This window comes from Erythranthe guttata, chromosome 3 (genome assembly GCF_056151865.1).
Source record: "Erythranthe guttata isolate IM_541 chromosome 3, IM_541, whole genome shotgun sequence".
Classification (NCBI taxonomy): domain Eukaryota; kingdom Viridiplantae; phylum Streptophyta; class Magnoliopsida; order Lamiales; family Phrymaceae; genus Erythranthe; species Erythranthe guttata.
The window spans coordinates 12303708-12322774 of NC_142535.1; the positions used below are offsets into that span (position 1 = coordinate 12303708).

General features: G+C 35.3%; 3 protein-coding genes across 3 annotated transcripts; 1 reads left to right on the plus strand and 2 right to left on the minus strand.

Annotated features, from left to right (window-relative positions):
• Window positions 1–4532: 4532 nt before the first annotated feature.
• LOC105963531 (alpha/beta-Hydrolases superfamily protein) lies at window positions 4533–7554 on the minus strand. The gene is made up of 2 exons (XM_012987935.2): window positions 6965–7554; window positions 4533–5621 (listed from the first exon to the last, which is right to left on the minus strand). The coding sequence occupies exons 1-2, from the start codon at window positions 7360–7362 to the stop codon at window positions 4700–4702; spliced, it is 1320 nt and encodes a 439-aa protein (XP_012843389.2). The 5' UTR covers window positions 7363–7554; the 3' UTR covers window positions 4533–4699.
• Window positions 7555–10575: 3021 nt separating this feature from the next.
• Window positions 10576–11363, minus strand: LOC105963543 (norbelladine synthase). The gene is made up of 2 exons (XM_012987950.2): window positions 11073–11363; window positions 10576–11011 (listed from the first exon to the last, which is right to left on the minus strand). The coding sequence occupies exons 1-2, from the start codon at window positions 11254–11256 to the stop codon at window positions 10722–10724; spliced, it is 474 nt and encodes a 157-aa protein (XP_012843404.2). The 5' UTR covers window positions 11257–11363; the 3' UTR covers window positions 10576–10721.
• Window positions 11364–17483: 6120 nt separating this feature from the next.
• On the plus strand, window positions 17484–18057 carry LOC105963542 (hypothetical protein). The gene has a single exon (XM_012987948.2). The coding sequence runs from the start codon at window positions 17574–17576 to the stop codon at window positions 18027–18029; it is 456 nt and encodes a 151-aa protein (XP_012843402.2). The 5' UTR covers window positions 17484–17573; the 3' UTR covers window positions 18030–18057.
• Window positions 18058–19067: the final 1010 nt, after the last annotated feature.

A 19067-nucleotide genomic window follows, 5' to 3' on the forward strand; every position in this document is an offset into this window, starting at 1 on the left:
GCCAATAATTAATTGATAATTATCTCCATAACTTAGTTTGCAAGATAAATTATAATTTAATTTAGACACAATTTAATTGGCTAATTTAATTAACCAATTAATTAATTTTATGCGTCTACAAATGCCCCCTCGAGACTTGTTCACGGACAATGCATCTTGGAGTGAATGAGTCTCGATAATTGCTCAACTTCAATTGCAGCTCGATCTAGCAAAGCACATATATCTTTTGAAATCATGACTGAACTTAGAGAGATTCTAAGTTGCCTACGTACCTATAAAGGGATCAAGCCATAACGTAGTTCAAAATATATCATTTTGAGAGATGTCATGCACAGTTTATACTCATGTGGACAAGGAGAAACATTTGCAGTTTAAGCTCGTGCTGAAGGAGCATTTGACTTGAATTTGTAGATAGTTTACGCTTGTACCAAGGAGCCTTGACTCGATTTGGATATATAGATAGTTTATGCTCGTATCGAGGAGCCTTGACTTGATTTGGATATATAGATAGTTTATGCTCGTATCAAGGAGTCTTGACTTGATTTGGATATATAGATAATTTATGCTCGTATCGAGAAGCCTTGACTTGGATATATAGATAGTTTATGCTCGTATCAAGGAGCCTTGACTTGATTTGGATATATAAATAGTTTATGCTCATATCGAGGAGCCTTGACTTGATTTTGATATATAGATAATTTATGCTCGTATCGAGAAACCTTAACTTGACTTGGATATATAGATAGTTTATGCTCGTATCAAGGAGCCTTGACTTGATTTTGATATATAGATAGTTTATGCTCATATCGAGGAGCCTTGACTTGACTTGGATATATAGATAGTTTATGCTCGTATCAAGGAGCCTTGACTTGATTTTGATATATAGATAGTTTATGCTCATATCGAGGAGCCTTGATTTGATTTGAACTCGTGGACCTTTTAAACTCGTGTCAAGGAGTGCTTTATTTAATTTGGACATGTAGACCTTTTAAACTCGTGTCAAGGAGTACTTCATTTGATTTGGGCATATAGACCTTTTAAACTCGTGTCAAGGAGTGTTTGATTTGATTTGGACATGTAGACCTTTTAAACTCGTGTCAAGGAGTATTTGATTTTGACATGTAGACCTTTTAAACTCGTGTCAAGGAGTGATTGATTTGATTTAACTTTTCATATTGCATAGGGTGTTGGTTCCTCAAAACACTTGCCCCCATCCTCATGATCTTCTTGTTCTTCTTCAACATATTTTTCTTTGAGCCGGTACGACTTTTGGAATGAAGGTTCTTCGACTTCATTTGCAGTTATGCTCAATTCCATATCATGTGCTCGAGTGGCCAACTCTTCAAAACTTTTAGGTTGAATTCCTTGAAGGATATATCGGAGTCCCCATTGCATTCCTTGGATGCACAGTTCAATAGCTGATGTCTCGGGCAGTCAATCCTTGCAATTAAGACTCAAATTTCTCCAACGGTTGATGTAGTCGATGACAGGTTCCTTCATCCACTGGTGGGAATTGGTGAGCTCAATCATGCTGACTGTTCTTCGAGTACTGTAAAAGCGGTTGAGAAATTCTTCCTCTAAGTGCTTCCAACTATCGATGGAGTTTTCCCCCAAATCAATGTACCAATCAAACGCATTGTCTTTGAGCGATCGGACGAATTGCTTGACGAGGTGATCTCCATACGTGCCGGCATCATTGCAAGTCTCCACGAAGTGTGCCACATGTTGCTTGGGGTTGCCTTTGCCGTCAAATTGTCGAAACTTTGGAGGTATATAGCCCATTGGCATCTTTAGATCATCGATCCTTTGCGTGTATGGCTTGACATAGGTTGATGGCGACTTCGAGCTTCCTTCCAACTTGTCTTTGATTGTTCTACTGATCAGCGTCATCACTTGATCTACATGAATCAGCCCTTCGGGAGAAACTTGAAGTTCTTGAGCTGGAGCCTTCTCGTTTTCAACTGGCTGTTGCTTTCTGGATGTCTCGACTTCGTCTTGAGCCTCTATCTGATTCTCCACAGCTTGACTAGCATCGGCTTTGTCCATCTTGTTGATCAACGCGGCAATTTGAGAATCTCGTTGTTGAACATGCTTTGCGAGTCCCTCAATGGCCCTTGCCAAACTTGCAATTTTCTCCTCCATGGTTGTAGCGTTTGTTGTCATGACGGATGCCACCTCTGAGTAATTTGATGTTGAACGAGGCGTGGGCTGTGAAATCTCTCGTTTTGAACCTTCCACGTCTGCGCTTGTGTTGACAAGAGGTGGCAAGCCTTTCTGAATGGTTTGAGGCGTCGAGTTAGTCTCGGAGGATGCTTGCAGCTTCTTAGCCATACTCCTTGTACCTAAGCCCACACTTGATGAATCCGAAGAAGAAATCTTCATTGTGAACGTGGAGCAGTCACTGCAACACTTCGAGGATCTTCGAGAGAGAAGAGATGAGAGGTAGAAATGTCCCACCGGGCGTGCCAAAATTTGTAACAACAAATTCTTATCTGCGATTTAGACAAACAAAAAAAACTTGCACAAAGATAATTTTATTGAATAAAAAATAAATATTGCGGGTTACAAACTCTAATTTAATCCTCTGATTCTTCTCTCAAGAACGATATGTGTTTGACTTTGAATTTCGGAGACGGGTCGTTGACTTGATCTTCTCCGGATTTGATTTGGATTTGAATAACGTCTTCCGAGGGTCTTGCGACTTGAATCTCGAATCGAAACGCTGAACATTGACGGGTTTTGACTTGAAGATCTTGGATTTCTTGATGGATTTGACCCTTCAATCTTCCTTCGATCTTGATTTGTTGAAGAACGCCCTCGATTTGATGAAGAACGCCTTGAACTTGATGAAGAACGACTTGAATATTGTAGAGAGAATTTTCTCCTACGGTTTTTCTTCTTCTTGAGTTGTTCCTTGAATTGTGTAGGGAGGGTCCCTATTTATAGTGGTAGAATAAGAGTCCTACTTAAAGTCTTCTTGATGACGTAGCGCGATTTGATTGACTCTCTTTAAATTGATATTTATCTCTTATAACTTGGAAGAGAAGAAATAATCATATTGGCCAATAATTAATTGATAATTATCTCCATAACTTATTTTGCAAGATAAATTATAATTTAATTTAGACACAATTTAATTGGCTAATTTAATTAACCAATTAATTAATTTATGCGTCTACACTTGTATTTGATTATAACCACTCAACTCTTAACCCTAACCATTCTCCTTTCTCTTCCTTTTTTTTTTTTTTTTTTTTTTTTTTTTTTTCTCGATTCAGATCTCACCATCCTCCCTTCACTTCACTCCACTCCGCCACCGCCACCACCATGGCACAAATCGCGAGCGCCTTTGAAGTCCTTTGGATACTATGGTAACGACGCAATGAAGAGGATGATGCGACGACAATATTTCTTCGCGGCCGGAGCCCAGGGTCGGCCCAAGTCCAAGGTGAGCAAGGCCGTCGCCTTGGGCCTCCGAAAAATCGAAAACTTTTAGGGCTTCAAATTTTGTGAAATGTTTATATAATTATGGAGCTATAAAATTTTCCAAAGAATTGTCTTTAACATAGTTGGCTAAGTTGTACTCATAGGTCGCGTGTTTGAATCATTGACTGGCCGGCCGTCTAAAAGTTGCTATTTCCTTTCTCTTTTTTATATATTTTTTTTCTTTTTTTCCTTTTATTTTTAATTTCCCTCTTTTTTTTTCTTTTTAATTTAATTTTTTATTTTCCCTCTTTATTTTTTTTTATTTTTTTTAATTTCCCTGTTTTTTTCTTTCTAATTTTATTTTTTAATTTTCCTCCTTTTTTCTTTTCTTCTGTGCTGATTGACAAGCTAAGAATTAATTAAGTTTATATGTCATTATCTTGATTCTTTCATTTCTAATCCTATACTTTTTTTTTAACTTGTTGTGTTTATATTTTGTGTTTAATAATTAGGCTATTTTGTATTATATTGTATATTTTGGAATTTCATAAGTTGAGTATCTATCTACACAATGAGCAATAGAAAAGTTTGAGTTGGGATATTAAAAAAAATCACAAATGGAGCTCTTAGATTTGAATAAATTATCTTGCAAAAATATGTTGAAGATGAAGTTATGGAATTATGGTTGAGGAATGAATTAATAAATCAAAATAAAGTTGGTAATTAAGTGGGCCTCGTTTTCGTTTCTCGCCTCGGGCCTCCGAGACCCTGGGACCGGCCCTGTCGGAGCCGTATGAGAATCCAGTGAGGCGAGCAAAAGTGACGATGGAGAACGGCGGAGCAAGCGGAGAATAACTAACGGAGGGTAGGTTGTTTTTTAATTTTAATTTTGCTGCCTCTATTTGAATATGACGGTGATCGTGAAGAAAGTTGAGTTTGGTTCACATTGTATTGGTGTTTTTAATGGTGATAATTCTATTTGGATTGGTCGTGCGGGACGTTATTTACTTTATTTGTAAATATTTATTGAATGTTATTTTTTTATTATACTCAATCTCGATATATCAATTTTTTTCGTTTTCAAATGAAGTATATGAAATCAATAATTTTATCAACCAAACAAAAGATAATAAAATTCTTAATACAATTCAAATCTTTGAATCCAACACTTACTCCTAATCCATTTTATATTTTCTCGTTTAGCTATAAAATGTATGACTACAAAGTTTGAGATTTAATTCCCAAACCATATAAAAAAAAATTGTCAACATGATCAAGAAAAGGTTCTTACAACCAACGAACTCATCGAAATTCCAGAATTAACAGAAGAAACTACACCAACTATCTTTCCAAGTGCATTTTCATCCTTCAATATTTCAGTATGAGAAACACCATCAATCTTGATCACCTCAAGTGACTGATTCTTACACCCACCCCACTCCGTTTCCACCGCAAGCAAGCTTACCATATTTACTGTTCCGTCCCCATCCCCGTACACAATCTCCACCGGCTGTTCCCCAAACCCACTACCCCCGTAAATCAACTTCTCCGGCGTCTTCACCCCGGTCCCAACCACACACGTAACGGGCACCTGCGGGGCCCGCAAACCCAACGGCAAAACCCGCGTCTCGTACGGGCCCACCCCCTCTGGAAATCCGATATCGCCGAGAAAACGGCCGATATCCGAACTAGTATAATGCGTACCGTTCGCCATAACCACTAGCGGTTTAGATTCATTGAAAACCCTAGGGGAAGGCATGAGCCACAAATTGCTAGCGGCACTCCTCTGTTCGTCCCTGACGAGGAGCGGATCGACTAGCGGCACGCCGAACGAGTTCCCGTTCGCGTAAGTGAGCATTTCTCCCACTGTGCCGCCCCACGGGGCGGCTAGTGTGATCAAGCGTTTGATGTACTTTTGGCGCCAAGAAATTGGGGAGCGGTTGAGGAGATGGAGGGCGAAGAGGCCGCCTAAGCTGTGGGTCAAGAGGATTACGGGGCGGGCCCCGTTGGAGGCGCTCGCCGATTCTATTAGGGTTTTGAGGTCGGCTAGGTATTTGGAGGCCACTTTGGACGGGTGCCCTTCTGCGGCCAACGCGTAACGAAAATCATAGGGTGCACCGAAGAGGTTGTTGCCGCTCACGTAGCCTACTTTTTCGAGAGATTTTACTAGGGGTTTCATGTATGATGTAATACCTCTGCAAAATATGAACAACGTGTTCCTAATTGTGAGATGAGCTTTGTATTGTAGGTTTTGCTACAAAATTCTTATCAAAGAATTATTTATAAGTCAAGTTAATTAATTGATTTTCTATCATAGAATGAAGAATCATGCATGCAACAAATTTAGTTTCTTTGTAGTTGAATCACTTACTAGAATTACTTTTCATGTTTAATGCTACTAATAAAAGCTTTCGAAATCAATCACGAATTATTTGGAAGACTTTACTTCTAAAATCATAGAATGGTCAAATTACGATAACTCCTGAGTTAAGCTCTAATTACAAAAAAATCCCTTATGTTTGGAAAATTAAAATCACCACTCAACTAGTCTCACGAAAAGAACTTTTTATTCAGTAGGTAAATTCGAAATCATAAGTGTGGACATATAAGACAATAGGGTAAATTACACCCACACCCCTGAGGTATGCTTAAATAACTATAAGGTCCCTGTGGTATCGATAATTACACTCAACCCCCTGAAACGTAGTTAGAAGCTCTAACGGGATAATGCATTGGATACATTATTTCGATAGGGTTCTAATAGACTATTACTTTTAGCTAGTGGTGGAGATAACATAAAGTTATGGGATGACATGGCTCCCCCAATATTTCTTAAATCACCCATAACTCTTTGTTGTCTCTACCACTTCCTGAAACCAATAGTCCGTTAGAATTCTATCGTAATAACGTATCAAATGCATTATCTCATTAGAGTTTATAACTACGTTTCAAGGGGGTGAGTGTAATTATCGATACCACAGGGACCTTGCAGTTATTTAAGCATACCTCAGGGGTGTGGGTGTAATTTACCCAAGACAATATATAGTTTAGCGGTGGTTGTAATTATAAATTATCTAAATAAGGAGTTTCTTTTTTACAATTTGAGCATTACCTCAGGTTGGCTGTAATTTGCCCTACGATATAATTAAGTTAGGATTCCTATATTTGAATCATGAAATTAAAGTTGCATTTGGGTGAAAACAAATTTATAGGTAAGAATTTCAAATTGTTATAACAACCCTTTTGAGCTATTCAAGAATTCAATATTTTCTTTTTCTTGAATTCAATTCCACCGGCTAAGATATACCGTTTAACCTCAATAAATTAATACGGTCGGAACTAACAAAATTCTATTAATTTAGCGAAATATTAAATTATTGAACTAATAATCTAATATTTTAGTACATTTTTACGGAGCCCATACAGGAAAAAAATATTATTTAAGAGAGATTACTAATTCATCGAGGTTGGTTAATAATGGCAAACTTACTTATATCAAAAAAAAAAAGAAAAAAAAAAAAGAAAATGGGAAACTTACTTGAGAGTAGGATTAAGATAGAGAAGACTTTGAATGGATCCAAAATGAGGAACTCTAGTCTCAACACCAGGGGCATTATGGTAATCATCCTCATCAGGGTCGTAGTAAATCATCATCCTCCGATTGAAGCATTTTGTGAAGGGTCCGAAAATCACAGTCGGGTCGAACCAAAGCCTGAACCAACCATCCGGGTCTTTCTTCAGCGGGTACCATTTGTTGCACATCAAGCTTGAGGACTTGTACTCTGACGTCAGCCTAGCTTCTAATTGGTTGCCGCCACTCCCCGGTATTAAAATCACGGGGTGCACGTTAGCAGCCGATGATGATGCCGCCATGGCTAACATTGATAAAATTGCCATTTTTGTGTACAGCAGAATATTTAAGTGAAAATTATTCATTGGCCGAGAAATGAATTAAATTGCAGTGGATAGTGAGATATGGGAAGAGAGAGAGAGAGAGAGAAGAGAGAGAGGAGAGAGAGAGAGAGAGATGGGGAATTTGTGGGGTGGCATTTTGGTGATTTGTGGTGGGGAAAGTGTTGACGTTTCTCATGGTTAGAGATAAATTGGCATCACTAGTTTTGTAGCATTGATGTGATTGATTTTGTGATATTTAATATTTTTGTTGGCCAAAAATAGGTTTTAATCTAGTTTTGGTTGAAAATTTTAGGTGGAATAAGTTCATTATATATTTTTTCTCAATATATTTTTGGGTTAATGAGAAATTAATGAATGTGATACATTATTCAAAATATTAAACTACCATAAATAATAGGGGAAAATTACATTTAAAATAATAATTAAAATGTGTTTAAGAGTTTATGATCAATATTGTTAGAACCGGACCGACTATAGAATCAGACGATCATTTGGGTCATGGTTTTATAGGGTCGAACTGGTTCAACCAGGTTTTTTGTTTTTCTTATTACGTCATTATTTTATTAATTTTAATATTTTATAAATATTATTTTCCTTATATTTTTTATCTTCCACCCATTATTTTTACTTTATCTACATTACTCCACTTTTTACTCAATTTATTTTGTTTATACTCTATATTTTCTCATTTTTTATTCTTCAAATTCGGCAATCGACCACCCTTCTTCGATCACCCGTGACCATATCCGACAATCCTTCGACCGCTCACGACTAGATCTAGCCATCCACCTTTAAATTCGTGAATGTTCGCTCAAATCTGGCCAAAATAACTAACATGGTGGTGGTTTGATATGTTTTGGTAAAAAAACGGGGTTCCTTAACTGACTTGCCGATTTCCGGGTTTTACCCAGTCGAAACGGATTTTGATTATTTGACCTGATTTTTAATTTTTCTAATTTTAGAGATCAGATCGAACTACTTCATCGCCTGGTCACGATCGAACAGGTCCGTCCGACCGGTTTGGTCTGGTTCTAACAACACTGCTTCTGCTTCTGATGACAAAAATGGATCAATTCAATAGGAAATATATATTTATTAAATGAAACAATGTTTGATTATATAATACATAAAACAAAGGGGACGTATGGTTGTATTTTTATTTTGCAAATTTTTGGTGGAAATTTGAGATGTATTTGTTTTTGTGTAGAAAATAAGAAAATTGAGATGTATTGGTGTTGTGTGTTAGAGTAATTCTAATGGGTTATCAAAACACATAACCACTATTTTGATATTCCAAACTAAAAATATTCAACTCCAATGGAGATATCAAATAGACTTTGTATTTTGATATTTCACATCTTAGAACAACTCTGATAGCAAAAAATTAGAGCAACTCCAATAGTGTCCAACCACAAATATCAAATAGATTATCAAATTTTAAATATATGAATAATTATATTTTTAAATGCCACATGTCATTTAATGAAAGGTTAATCAGGGTTGGGCATTTGGGATCGGGATTCGGATCCCGTTTCGTCCAGATCGGAATTTTACTATTTGGGACTAAAACTTCGGGGATTCGGGATTCGGGATCGGGATTAGGAACAAATACGGGGTTGGGATTTGAGAATTGGTTCAATCCCGATCGGGATATTTTAATCCCGAATTAGGAAAAAAAGGAAAAAAAACCTAATAAACACACACACACACACACACACACACACACACACACACACACACACACACACACACACATATATATATATATATATATATATATATATATATATATATATATATATATATATATAATTTAGACAATCATTTTCTTTTTTTTGTTTTTTATTTCTTTTGGTGTGTGGTGGTGTGCCCCTGAGTATTCTAACTTTTGTATGGGAAAGAGAAAAAAATGGTTGTTTAACTTTTTTTCTATGGTAGATTGCATTTATAATTTATATATAGTATCAATAATTTATATATAGTGTCAAAGAGATGAGGAATACAATATAATATATTGTTTCAACTTATTTTTAAATTTTTTAAATCTTATTTGTTCGGCGTTTCGTTGTAAAAATAAATAGTGCAAGAACAATAGTATGAATATAATATATTCAAGCTGGTTTAGCGTATAAAATAATAATAATGGGAAAAAAATGTAATATTTCTTACTTTTTAGCAAAAATATGGAATTTTCCGATCCCAATCCCGAATTCCCAAATATTTAGGGATATCGGGATTTAATAGTATGGGACGAGATGGAGATTAAAATTTCTATTCCGAATCCCGAAATTTCAATCCCGAAAATTCCGAATTCCCGAAATCCCGTCCCGAACTCACCCCTAGAATAATGGATTGATTATATTTTTGATACCTCATTTTCCAGGGAGCATTTTTGAACCATAGGGTGGTTGAGTATCAAAATAAATGTCACTTTAAAGCCTCCATGGAAGGAGGATTTTTTTAATTTTGGAGTATCAGAGTAGATCAGTCAATCTTCTCTCGATTTCTTCCCACAAACGCTCAAACACAAAATCTTTGAAGGCAACTTAAGAATCTACAAGAGTATGCAGCGGAAATAAAAACACGACACGTTTACGGGCAATGCCCAACCTTTATATTGATTTCCCAATAAAAAATGCAAAGGAAGCTAAGGTGGACACATAAAATCCTCACTCAGATGCCCACAATTGCAATATGAACTCTCTAATGCTAGATGGCTCGGTTTTATGCACTCTAAGCTAAATAAAAACAAGGAAGATAAAAGTTTACACACCAAACTTCCTAAAGATAAGTGGCGGCACATAGACTTTACATGTGGCTAATTACTACAAGTTACAAGGGGTGGTTTTGCATGATTTCCAGGTCTTAACCGCTCCCGAACTGCTCTCTAAACTGCTCCGAAAGTAGGTTGTTGGGCACTTGCCTTGCCCAGGCGCGCGCACGCACCAACGCCCAAAACTGCACACGCTGCATTGTTTTGCCCACACTTTGCTAGCTTGTGCGCATCAGTCTGCTTACGCTACTTATTTCCTCAAAATGTTGGACATATCTCAGTGCAATTTCTTAATGGGGAGGCAGTGTCACACTAATTTCCTTATTTTAATACATTGCCTGATCTTGAACTAAATCATAACAATCAAACTGCCCATATGGATAACATAAAATAAACTCAACATTATGAATCATCTTTTAGTACAATGAAGGATAATTAATGGCGAAACAATTAATAAAAGAGGGTATATTAGTCACTTTAATGGATTTATTAAGAACTCATGCACATTTATTAATTTTCTCAATAATGTGCATTAAACCAAAGCGACGGTTAAAATGAAAAGGAAGGAATATATAATATAAGTTTCGGACAGGTTGGCCAAAATCTCTCAGTTGGGGTTGTTTTGAGTCAAGTGACGAGCAACGGCTTCCATAATAACAACGATAGGTTGGATGGAAACGAGAGCAACATTAGCAGCAAATTCTTCTCTCACGTCGTACTCTATCGTCACTCTCGTCACACACATTTTCTCCTCCTTCTCTATCACCTCGTACCGGACCCGGTAAAGGGTAAAACCAAGATCCAAAAACCCGCCTTCCAAAACCTCCGTCTCCTTCACCCGTTTCTCATCATCCACCATCGTGCACTTCTCCTTGTACGACGTCATGTCCTTCCTCCCTGTTCCGATCATCAGGTTTATATTGAAATTGAAATTGAGAGAGAGAGAGAGATGTTGTACCTGGAAGAAAAAAGAGCTCGAGGATGGTACCAACGCCGCCCTCACCTTGCACGACTTCGATTTTGCTGACCATATTGGGAAGCGCTTCGGGTACGATTTTGGCGAGTTCGAGGGTACCGTACAACTTCCACGCTTCACTTGCTGGTACCTTCACCTCCATCGAATCCGACACCGTTCCAAACATTTTTTCGCCTTTTCACTCTTGAATGGTGGTTGGTGGTGGTGGTAAAGGATATGCCTAATAGTGTGTGACTAAAAGCAATTATGAATTTTGTCACTTATAAAGAAAAAAATGCAATTGTGATTGAGCAAAACAAAGTACAGTAATCTCGATAAATTAATAATCCCATTTAAATAATAATTTTTTCTGGTCCCTACTTGGTAAAAACGTATTACATTACTAATTCGATAATTTAATATTTAGTTAAATCAATAGAATTTTGCTAGTCCTCACTGCATTAATTTATAAAAATATGACTGTATCGGCCATGTTAATCAATTCATTAGTTTGGCGGGGATACCCCTACTAAATAAATTAATTATTCCTCCACTAATGGTGGATGAGAATGTGAGCTGATCAAGATACCCCCTTCTCCTAATCCTAGTTAAATTATAGGGGCCACAAGTTTTGGTTCAACTCCTCTACCTGTTTATAAATGCCAGGGGTGAATACGGGCGGGTTTGGGCGGGTTTAATTTATAGAAAAATTCAATCCGATCCAACGGTTGACGGGTTACAAATTTCAAACCCGCATCTGCCATTTATAAACCGCACGGGTTTGAGTTTGTCGGGTGGGCGGGCTAACGGGCGAATTGGCGGGTTTAATAAATTCCAAAAACCAAAAAATCCTACCTCATTTTTTGTTTACTCATGCCCCCATCTCGCGCACCTACTCCTAACTTTCTCTCATCTCCCATTTTCTTGTTCCGCCTCTCTCCCTTCCTCCCATCCAATCTCTCCGCAATCTCTCATTTCCTCTCCCTCAACTCTTTCCCGCTAGTCTTCACGCTTCTTTATTCATTAGAAAATCATACAAGCTGTTCGAATTTGTTATAATCAAAGCTTGCTAAAATTATGAAGCCATCAGCAAGAATTTTCTAGAGAAATGAAAATGGCAATTACTTGGAGAACTATGTACAAGATTAACAGTCTACGGAAACGGAAAAGGAGAATAGGTGAGAGAAAACCTAGATTTACTTGATATTTTAACGGGTTTTTTGCACTTTGCACCCTTGAATGACACCCTTTTGGCACTTTGCACCCTTCAATTACAAAATTGGCAGATTACACCCTTTAAACATAAATTGTTTGGCATTTTGCACCCCTAATCACTTTGGCTTATAAAAATTACCTGTAACTTGCTAAAAACCTGGAAGATGGGCATATTCGTAATTCTCTAAGTATCTATATATCATCTTCCCCCAATTCTTCATCATCGTTCCACTAAATTTATTTTTCATCTTTTTAATCAAAAAATCAAAAATTCTTTTTAGCCATTTCTATTTGTCCTAATATGTAAATTCTGAACTAAAACTCAAGAATGCCCGGAATATATAATAGACAAGAGTCCGATAACACCTTCAGAAGATCAAAGTTTTATTCCATGGTAATGTTATTTTTTAAATCATTTTTCTGATCCAAATTATTCAATGGGACCAAAAAATTCCTCTCATCATGAAACTAATAGGAACCACCTCTCTGTCACCAAATAAACCTCTCAGTAGCCTTATTCTGTCATTTGACTATTCAAAAAAAAATTTGAGGGCTCGGCCTAAAATTTCCAGTTACATTATTTTTTAAACTCAAAAGCAAAAAAAAAAAAAAGTTATTTTCTATTATTGTTTAATGTTTATACGGATTTACCATTGAAATAAATGGCTATAAAGATTTTAGGATTTTTTTATTAAAGGGACGAAAGATAAAAATGGTGGAACGGTGATTAAGAATTGGGGTACGATGATAGATAAATTAGAAAATTATGAATTTGCCCATCTTCCAGGTTTCCCAGCAAGTTGCAGGTAAGTTTCTAAGCCAAAAGTGATTTGGGGTGCAAAGTGCCAAACAATTTATGTTTAAAGGGTGCAATCTGCCAATTTTGCAATTTAAGGGTGCAAAGTGACAAAATGGTGTAATTCATGAGTGCAAAGTGCAAAAAACCCTATTTTAACATAAAAATAAATAAAATATATGCTTAAACATATGATGCGGGCGGGTCGGGTTGGGGCGGGTTTCAACAAGTAAACCCGACAACGAACCCGCTCTAGTCGGGTTTTTCATAATATAAAACTGCTACTATTATTTTAACAAGCAAAACTAGCGGTTTACAAGCGGATTAGGTCGGATTGGGCGGACGGGTCAGGGTTTGGCAGGTATATGTTCACCCCTAATAAATGCACTACAATTTTGTTATTTCTCGTAGTACAAATTTCAAGAAAAATCTTTTTAGGTGAATCAATATAGTTGAAATGAAACATTACCCTTTTTGAATTTTTGTCTGACACAAGTGCAACTGGCTCATACTGACTTCTCATGTTTTAGTTGACCATATATTAAGAAAATAAATAAATAATATGAATTGTGACGAAAACATAAAAAAATACTAAAATACGTTTGTAATTAATTATTTGTAGTTAAAAGTGATAGAGAACAAAATTGATTTTTTTTTTTGCAACTACTGCTTCATTAGAATTCTAAACTGCCAAATAATTTGAAAAAAAAAAAATCTAATTCAACAAACAATATGGAAATAGGAGTACATTAAATAAATTTTAAGTGCAAAAAAAGCTCTACTAAAAATCAAACAGTGATATTCTCCTAACTATTACCATAAATGACCGGAGCTTTTTTTGGTATGTTTTGAAGTTCAATAATGAGATATATGACTCACCTTATACTAGGGCTGGACATGAGTCGGTTTTATCGTCCAACCGATTCACTTTCGATCTGCTTTTTTCAACTGGTAATTTTGTTGTCTGGCCGGTAATTTTAACCGACCTATATTTAAAAGGGTCGGTCGGTAGTTTTGGTTGGGTAATATCGGCCAACCGACTTATTTAATAATATAAATTTATTATAAATATTTAATTGTAATTCTTATTTTCTTAACGTTGAAATAATATATAAATTAAGTCAAACTCAAAAACTCGAAACACAAATTTGTAAACCTCTGGCTCTACGTACTATTTCTATTTTATAATTCTGATCACATATTTTTATTATATATTTACTTATTGTAGAAGTTTAATAAAAAAAGAATCTTAATTTTAAAGTTAAGAGTTTTGCCAAATAAGTTTTTCCAAAATTTTAAATATCTTTTGAAAAACTTTTAAAAACATCTTACTATTATAAAAAAATAAATAAATAGACGGCCGATAATACCTTCAACCGACCCATTGTTTATCCGACAAAGTCAGTTGCCAACTATTATCTGACCCATAACGATCGGATCGATAATTGTTTTCAATATGGGAAATGAGTTAAGGAAACACCCCCTTCCAAAAATAATTAGAGATAACCCCCTTAGCTAATATCCACTCATGTGATATTTTCATAATTCCAAAACTACTCTTATTGTCTATTATACTCTTTCAAAACCCTAATCTTATTTTTAATTTTTTATTCGCCGTTTTCAACGTTCCAGCTTTTCTCTTCTTCTCTCTTTTTTTTTTTCCTTTGTTTTCTCCGACAATCTTCTCCGCCGCTGCCGCGGTCGCCGCCGGAAGATGGAGAAAGAAAGAAGAGGAAGCACCCATCAAACATTATAAATGATTTTGATAGCGATTCTGAATTCGAATGTCAGGATTGCTACATCAGAGACGAAAAGAGGTAAGATTGTCGTTTTGTCGCCGGAATCGGATTTTGATGGGTGGTGGTTCTGCTTTGGTTGGTGGTGCGAGTTGTGATTTTATATTTTATTTATTTGTAATAAAAAACCGTCATAATGTCAAAGTAAGGTGGTGATGGTGTGTTGTGGCGGCTCTGTGGTGACGATGGGGAAACATATTTAGGGTTTTTTGGTGGATTGGGCGGAAGACGACGCCTGTAGAGAATTTCGCACAGGTTGAAACATTAATCGATTATGTACATGTTCATAGTCGATTAAGCTAATCGACTATGCTCTGGTAGTCGATTAAGGTTCATCGACTCCAATTTTTTTTAGTTTTTTTGGATTTTTTTTGTTTATTGATTCCAATTGTATAAATCATTTATAATGTTTGTATATTTTTTGTTTTTGTAATATATAGTTGATTTTGCATTTTTTCGTAGTTGTGATTTGTTATTTTTAGTAGGAGATTCTTAATCGATTATGATTCACATCATAGTCGATTAATATGCTTCATTGACTCCAATTTTATATTTTATTTTTTGATTTTTTTGTTTTTGATTCCAATTGTATAGTCAATTATAATGTTTTTATATTGTTTGTTTTTGTAAAATATAGTTGAGTTTGCATTTTTGTAGTATTGATTTGTTATTTTTAGTAGTCGTTTCTTTAATCGACTATAGTTCATCATAGTCGATTTAATATGCTTCATTGTCGATTAATATATCTGATAGAGAAAAAAAGTTAAAAAAAGGAAAATAAAATAAAAATAAAATTTAAAAAAAAAGAAAAGAAAATTTAATTTTTTTTTAAATAATAATAATTATAAATTAATAATAATGATAATATAAAAAAAAAAGAAAAAAAAAAAAGAAAGAGACACGGCTGGGTCATGGGGATAATGGGCTGATGGATCATGGGATAGTGGGCTGATAGGTCATGGGGATGTGTAAGGTGGAGGGACATAAATGAAAAACTGGGTGGCTAAAATTTGGAGTGAGTTTTTCTCAAATGGTGTAAAATAGTTTGGACATTTCTCTATTAAAAAAAGTTTTGAGGGGGTTATATCAAAGAGCTCCTTTCAATATTCAGCAAAATCGGATGGTCGGATCGAGTATTGGCCGATAAGTACCCCTATCGACCTTACTCATACCCAACCCTAACCAATAGTCTAGGAGTACACACTCAACTTTACCCAAAAATAAATGGAGGCAGGATTAAATAATAGAAATAATTTATTTAGAATTGGGGCCATTTATTTTCAAAGCTATGGACCTACTGAATTCACAACTTATTAAATTGAAACATGAAATTATTCAAACTACACCAATAAATAATGAAGGCGGCGTGAGATCAACATTCATGTTATTTAATTTGTTTGAATTTCAAGTTTGCAAAATATAATGTAAGTTTTGTACGAACTACGATGTATTTAGCGCATGCAACAAGTGTTTAAACACCAAGATTTCCCAACTAATTATAATACTAGTCTCGTTGTATTTTTGCACTGTATATACCCACAAACTACATTGAATTTGTTATGTTATAATACGATCCTTAAGCTTCAATCATAACAAACTAGCACGAGGTGCAATCAAGAGTCAAATCAATCGATAAATGGATGTCATGTCGAATCTAATGCAATCAATCATCATTAAAAACACAAACAATTCTACAATTATCTTACTACACCACTTAAGAAAAACATTCATAGCCTTAAAACTAAAAAAAGAATTAAGAAAATCAAACTAGGTTGAATCCAGTAGGTCGTCGTCCGGTTTTATGCCGGTTCGGTTTTGAAGACATTCACAATAACTATGTAAGAAGAAGATATTTCCCCACTTAATTACACTGGAGATATGTAACATAACTAAAGTTTAAGGCATTTGTATAAATTGTAAGAAATTCACGCAGCTTAAAAAAAATTAGGAAAAACTATGTATTTAGAAGACTAAAATACCTTTAGATCGAAAATCCTTGTCAATGGTCGTCATATATGGTTAGTCTAGTGTGGTTTGCGTCTCTCCTACTGTTTGAAAACTATTATACGAAACGAAAATGTCGGTTTACCCAGTGCACTTATATGGTTGGTTGCGGGTTCTTTCGTTACAAAAAAATAAAAATAAAAAAAACATAAAAATGTCACACATGTAATTTCAAAGCTATGGACCCTACCGAATTCACAAATAACTAAATGTCAATTAAAACATGGAAATTTTCAACTACAATTAAACAGTGAAGCCGGCATGACGTCAACATTATCATGCAAAAGAGTAATAATTTATTTGAATTTGAATTTGAATTTGAATGTCAAGTTTGGCACACTAATTATAATGACTAGCTTTTGCTGACTAAAAAATTGATAATAAATACATAAATTAATCTCATCTGGTGAGTGGTGACCGGTGGGCAGCACAAAAAGTCCACGCGCCATCTTAATTCTGTTCATATCTCCATCACTTTACTTCAACGAAGATTCCTCAACACACAATATATATACATCCATTTATTTTGATTTCAAGTGTATCTATACATAATCTAGCTAGCTAAAGATTTAGTTAATCTTTTCAAGAAACATCGGCTTCATATATATATACATACATATATTCAAGTGTGTGTGGTATATATAAAGAACAACAAAATTAAGGGAATAATTATTTCCTGAAGAAGATCGATCGATGAAATCGAAAGCAAGCCAACGTAAATTGTTCATGCGAATAATCACTACTCCGATCCGGGCCCTATCCAAGGCCCGTGATCTTTACGTAAAAAGCTTGTCGGACTATGGAGACAGAATGAACCTTGGCAATGTAATGGCGGCGGCCCAAGGAACCTCGCATGTTTCGGGCCTGCCCAAGAGTTTCAGTGTCAACTCGGCCCGGTCCACCAAAAATGAGGATTTACCGGAGCTTTCTCGGGCTGCATCAGCTCGGAGCACCGCGGATATAGTGGGCTCTGGGGCTGGGCCACGGGCAATGCCGCCGAGAAGCAGCAGTGTGGCCATGGGGAGGATTGATGAAGACAGGCCCTATATTAATTTTGGTGATCAAGATATTTTTAATAGTGGTAAAAATGGAATTATGTACCCTAGAAGCAGAAGTCATGCTGTCACTTATTCAACAAGATTAATTTAAGCTTATTTATTTATTTATTTTAAAATTTAATACTTGATTTTAAAGTTTAGATTATGTAATGTGTGTAAGAAAAAAAAACTATATAGTTTGGTAAATAGAGTAGGGCCGGGTAAAAAAACATTTTGCCCATTAATGTACTGTATGTCGATTTGAACGTGTCCAATTGAACATTTTATTTTCTCTGTTTTCTTGCACGATATTTCGATCCCATTGGCATTTGGCACACCCGAGATTTCTTATAAGACATGCCTCCGTCACGTGTTGTAGGAATTGAGCTCGGTGAAAATATTTTGATAATCAATTAATTAGATGGAGAAGAAAACTCAAGAGAGAATATGGGTATTAATATCTTATGATTTGCGATTTGATTCATTCTTAAATCGATTCGAATCTTAAATGTTAAGAATCGATAAAATTATACAATTTACGATTTGATTATTACAATTTACGGTTTTTACGATTTAAAGAAATTTTTAATTTATTATATTGTTTATAATAATTTCAATTAGAAAGATATTAGACGATAATTAGAAATAGTTGATGTGATTATTACGTTATTGTCAGCACTTAATCCCCTGAAATACTATTAAATCAAATATATACATGACCAAAATTACAATATACATACTCCCTCTATGCCAATATATGTTTCGCTTTGGGTTGTTGCGCACATAAGAAAACTAATAAATGTGTGTCGATTTTAGAGAAAATTATATAGAATGGCTAAAATATCCATGATATTGATGTGGTTTTCATTAATCCTCTCTCAGTTAATGAATAGTAATAAGGGCAAAATTGAGAAAATGGTAACTAATGCATCATTGAAACTCTAAAGTGACAAACAATTTAGAACAAGAAAAATTCCTCAAAGCGACAGTTAATTTGGACCAGAGTGAGTATTACTTTTGCTTATATTCCTCATCTATTGAATTAGGAAAATCAATTGGAATGAGTTCAATTCTATTTTTCTAAATAAATATTATTTTATTTTAAGTAGTTCTCGAGAGACAGTTATACTTTTACTCGAATTCTCACACG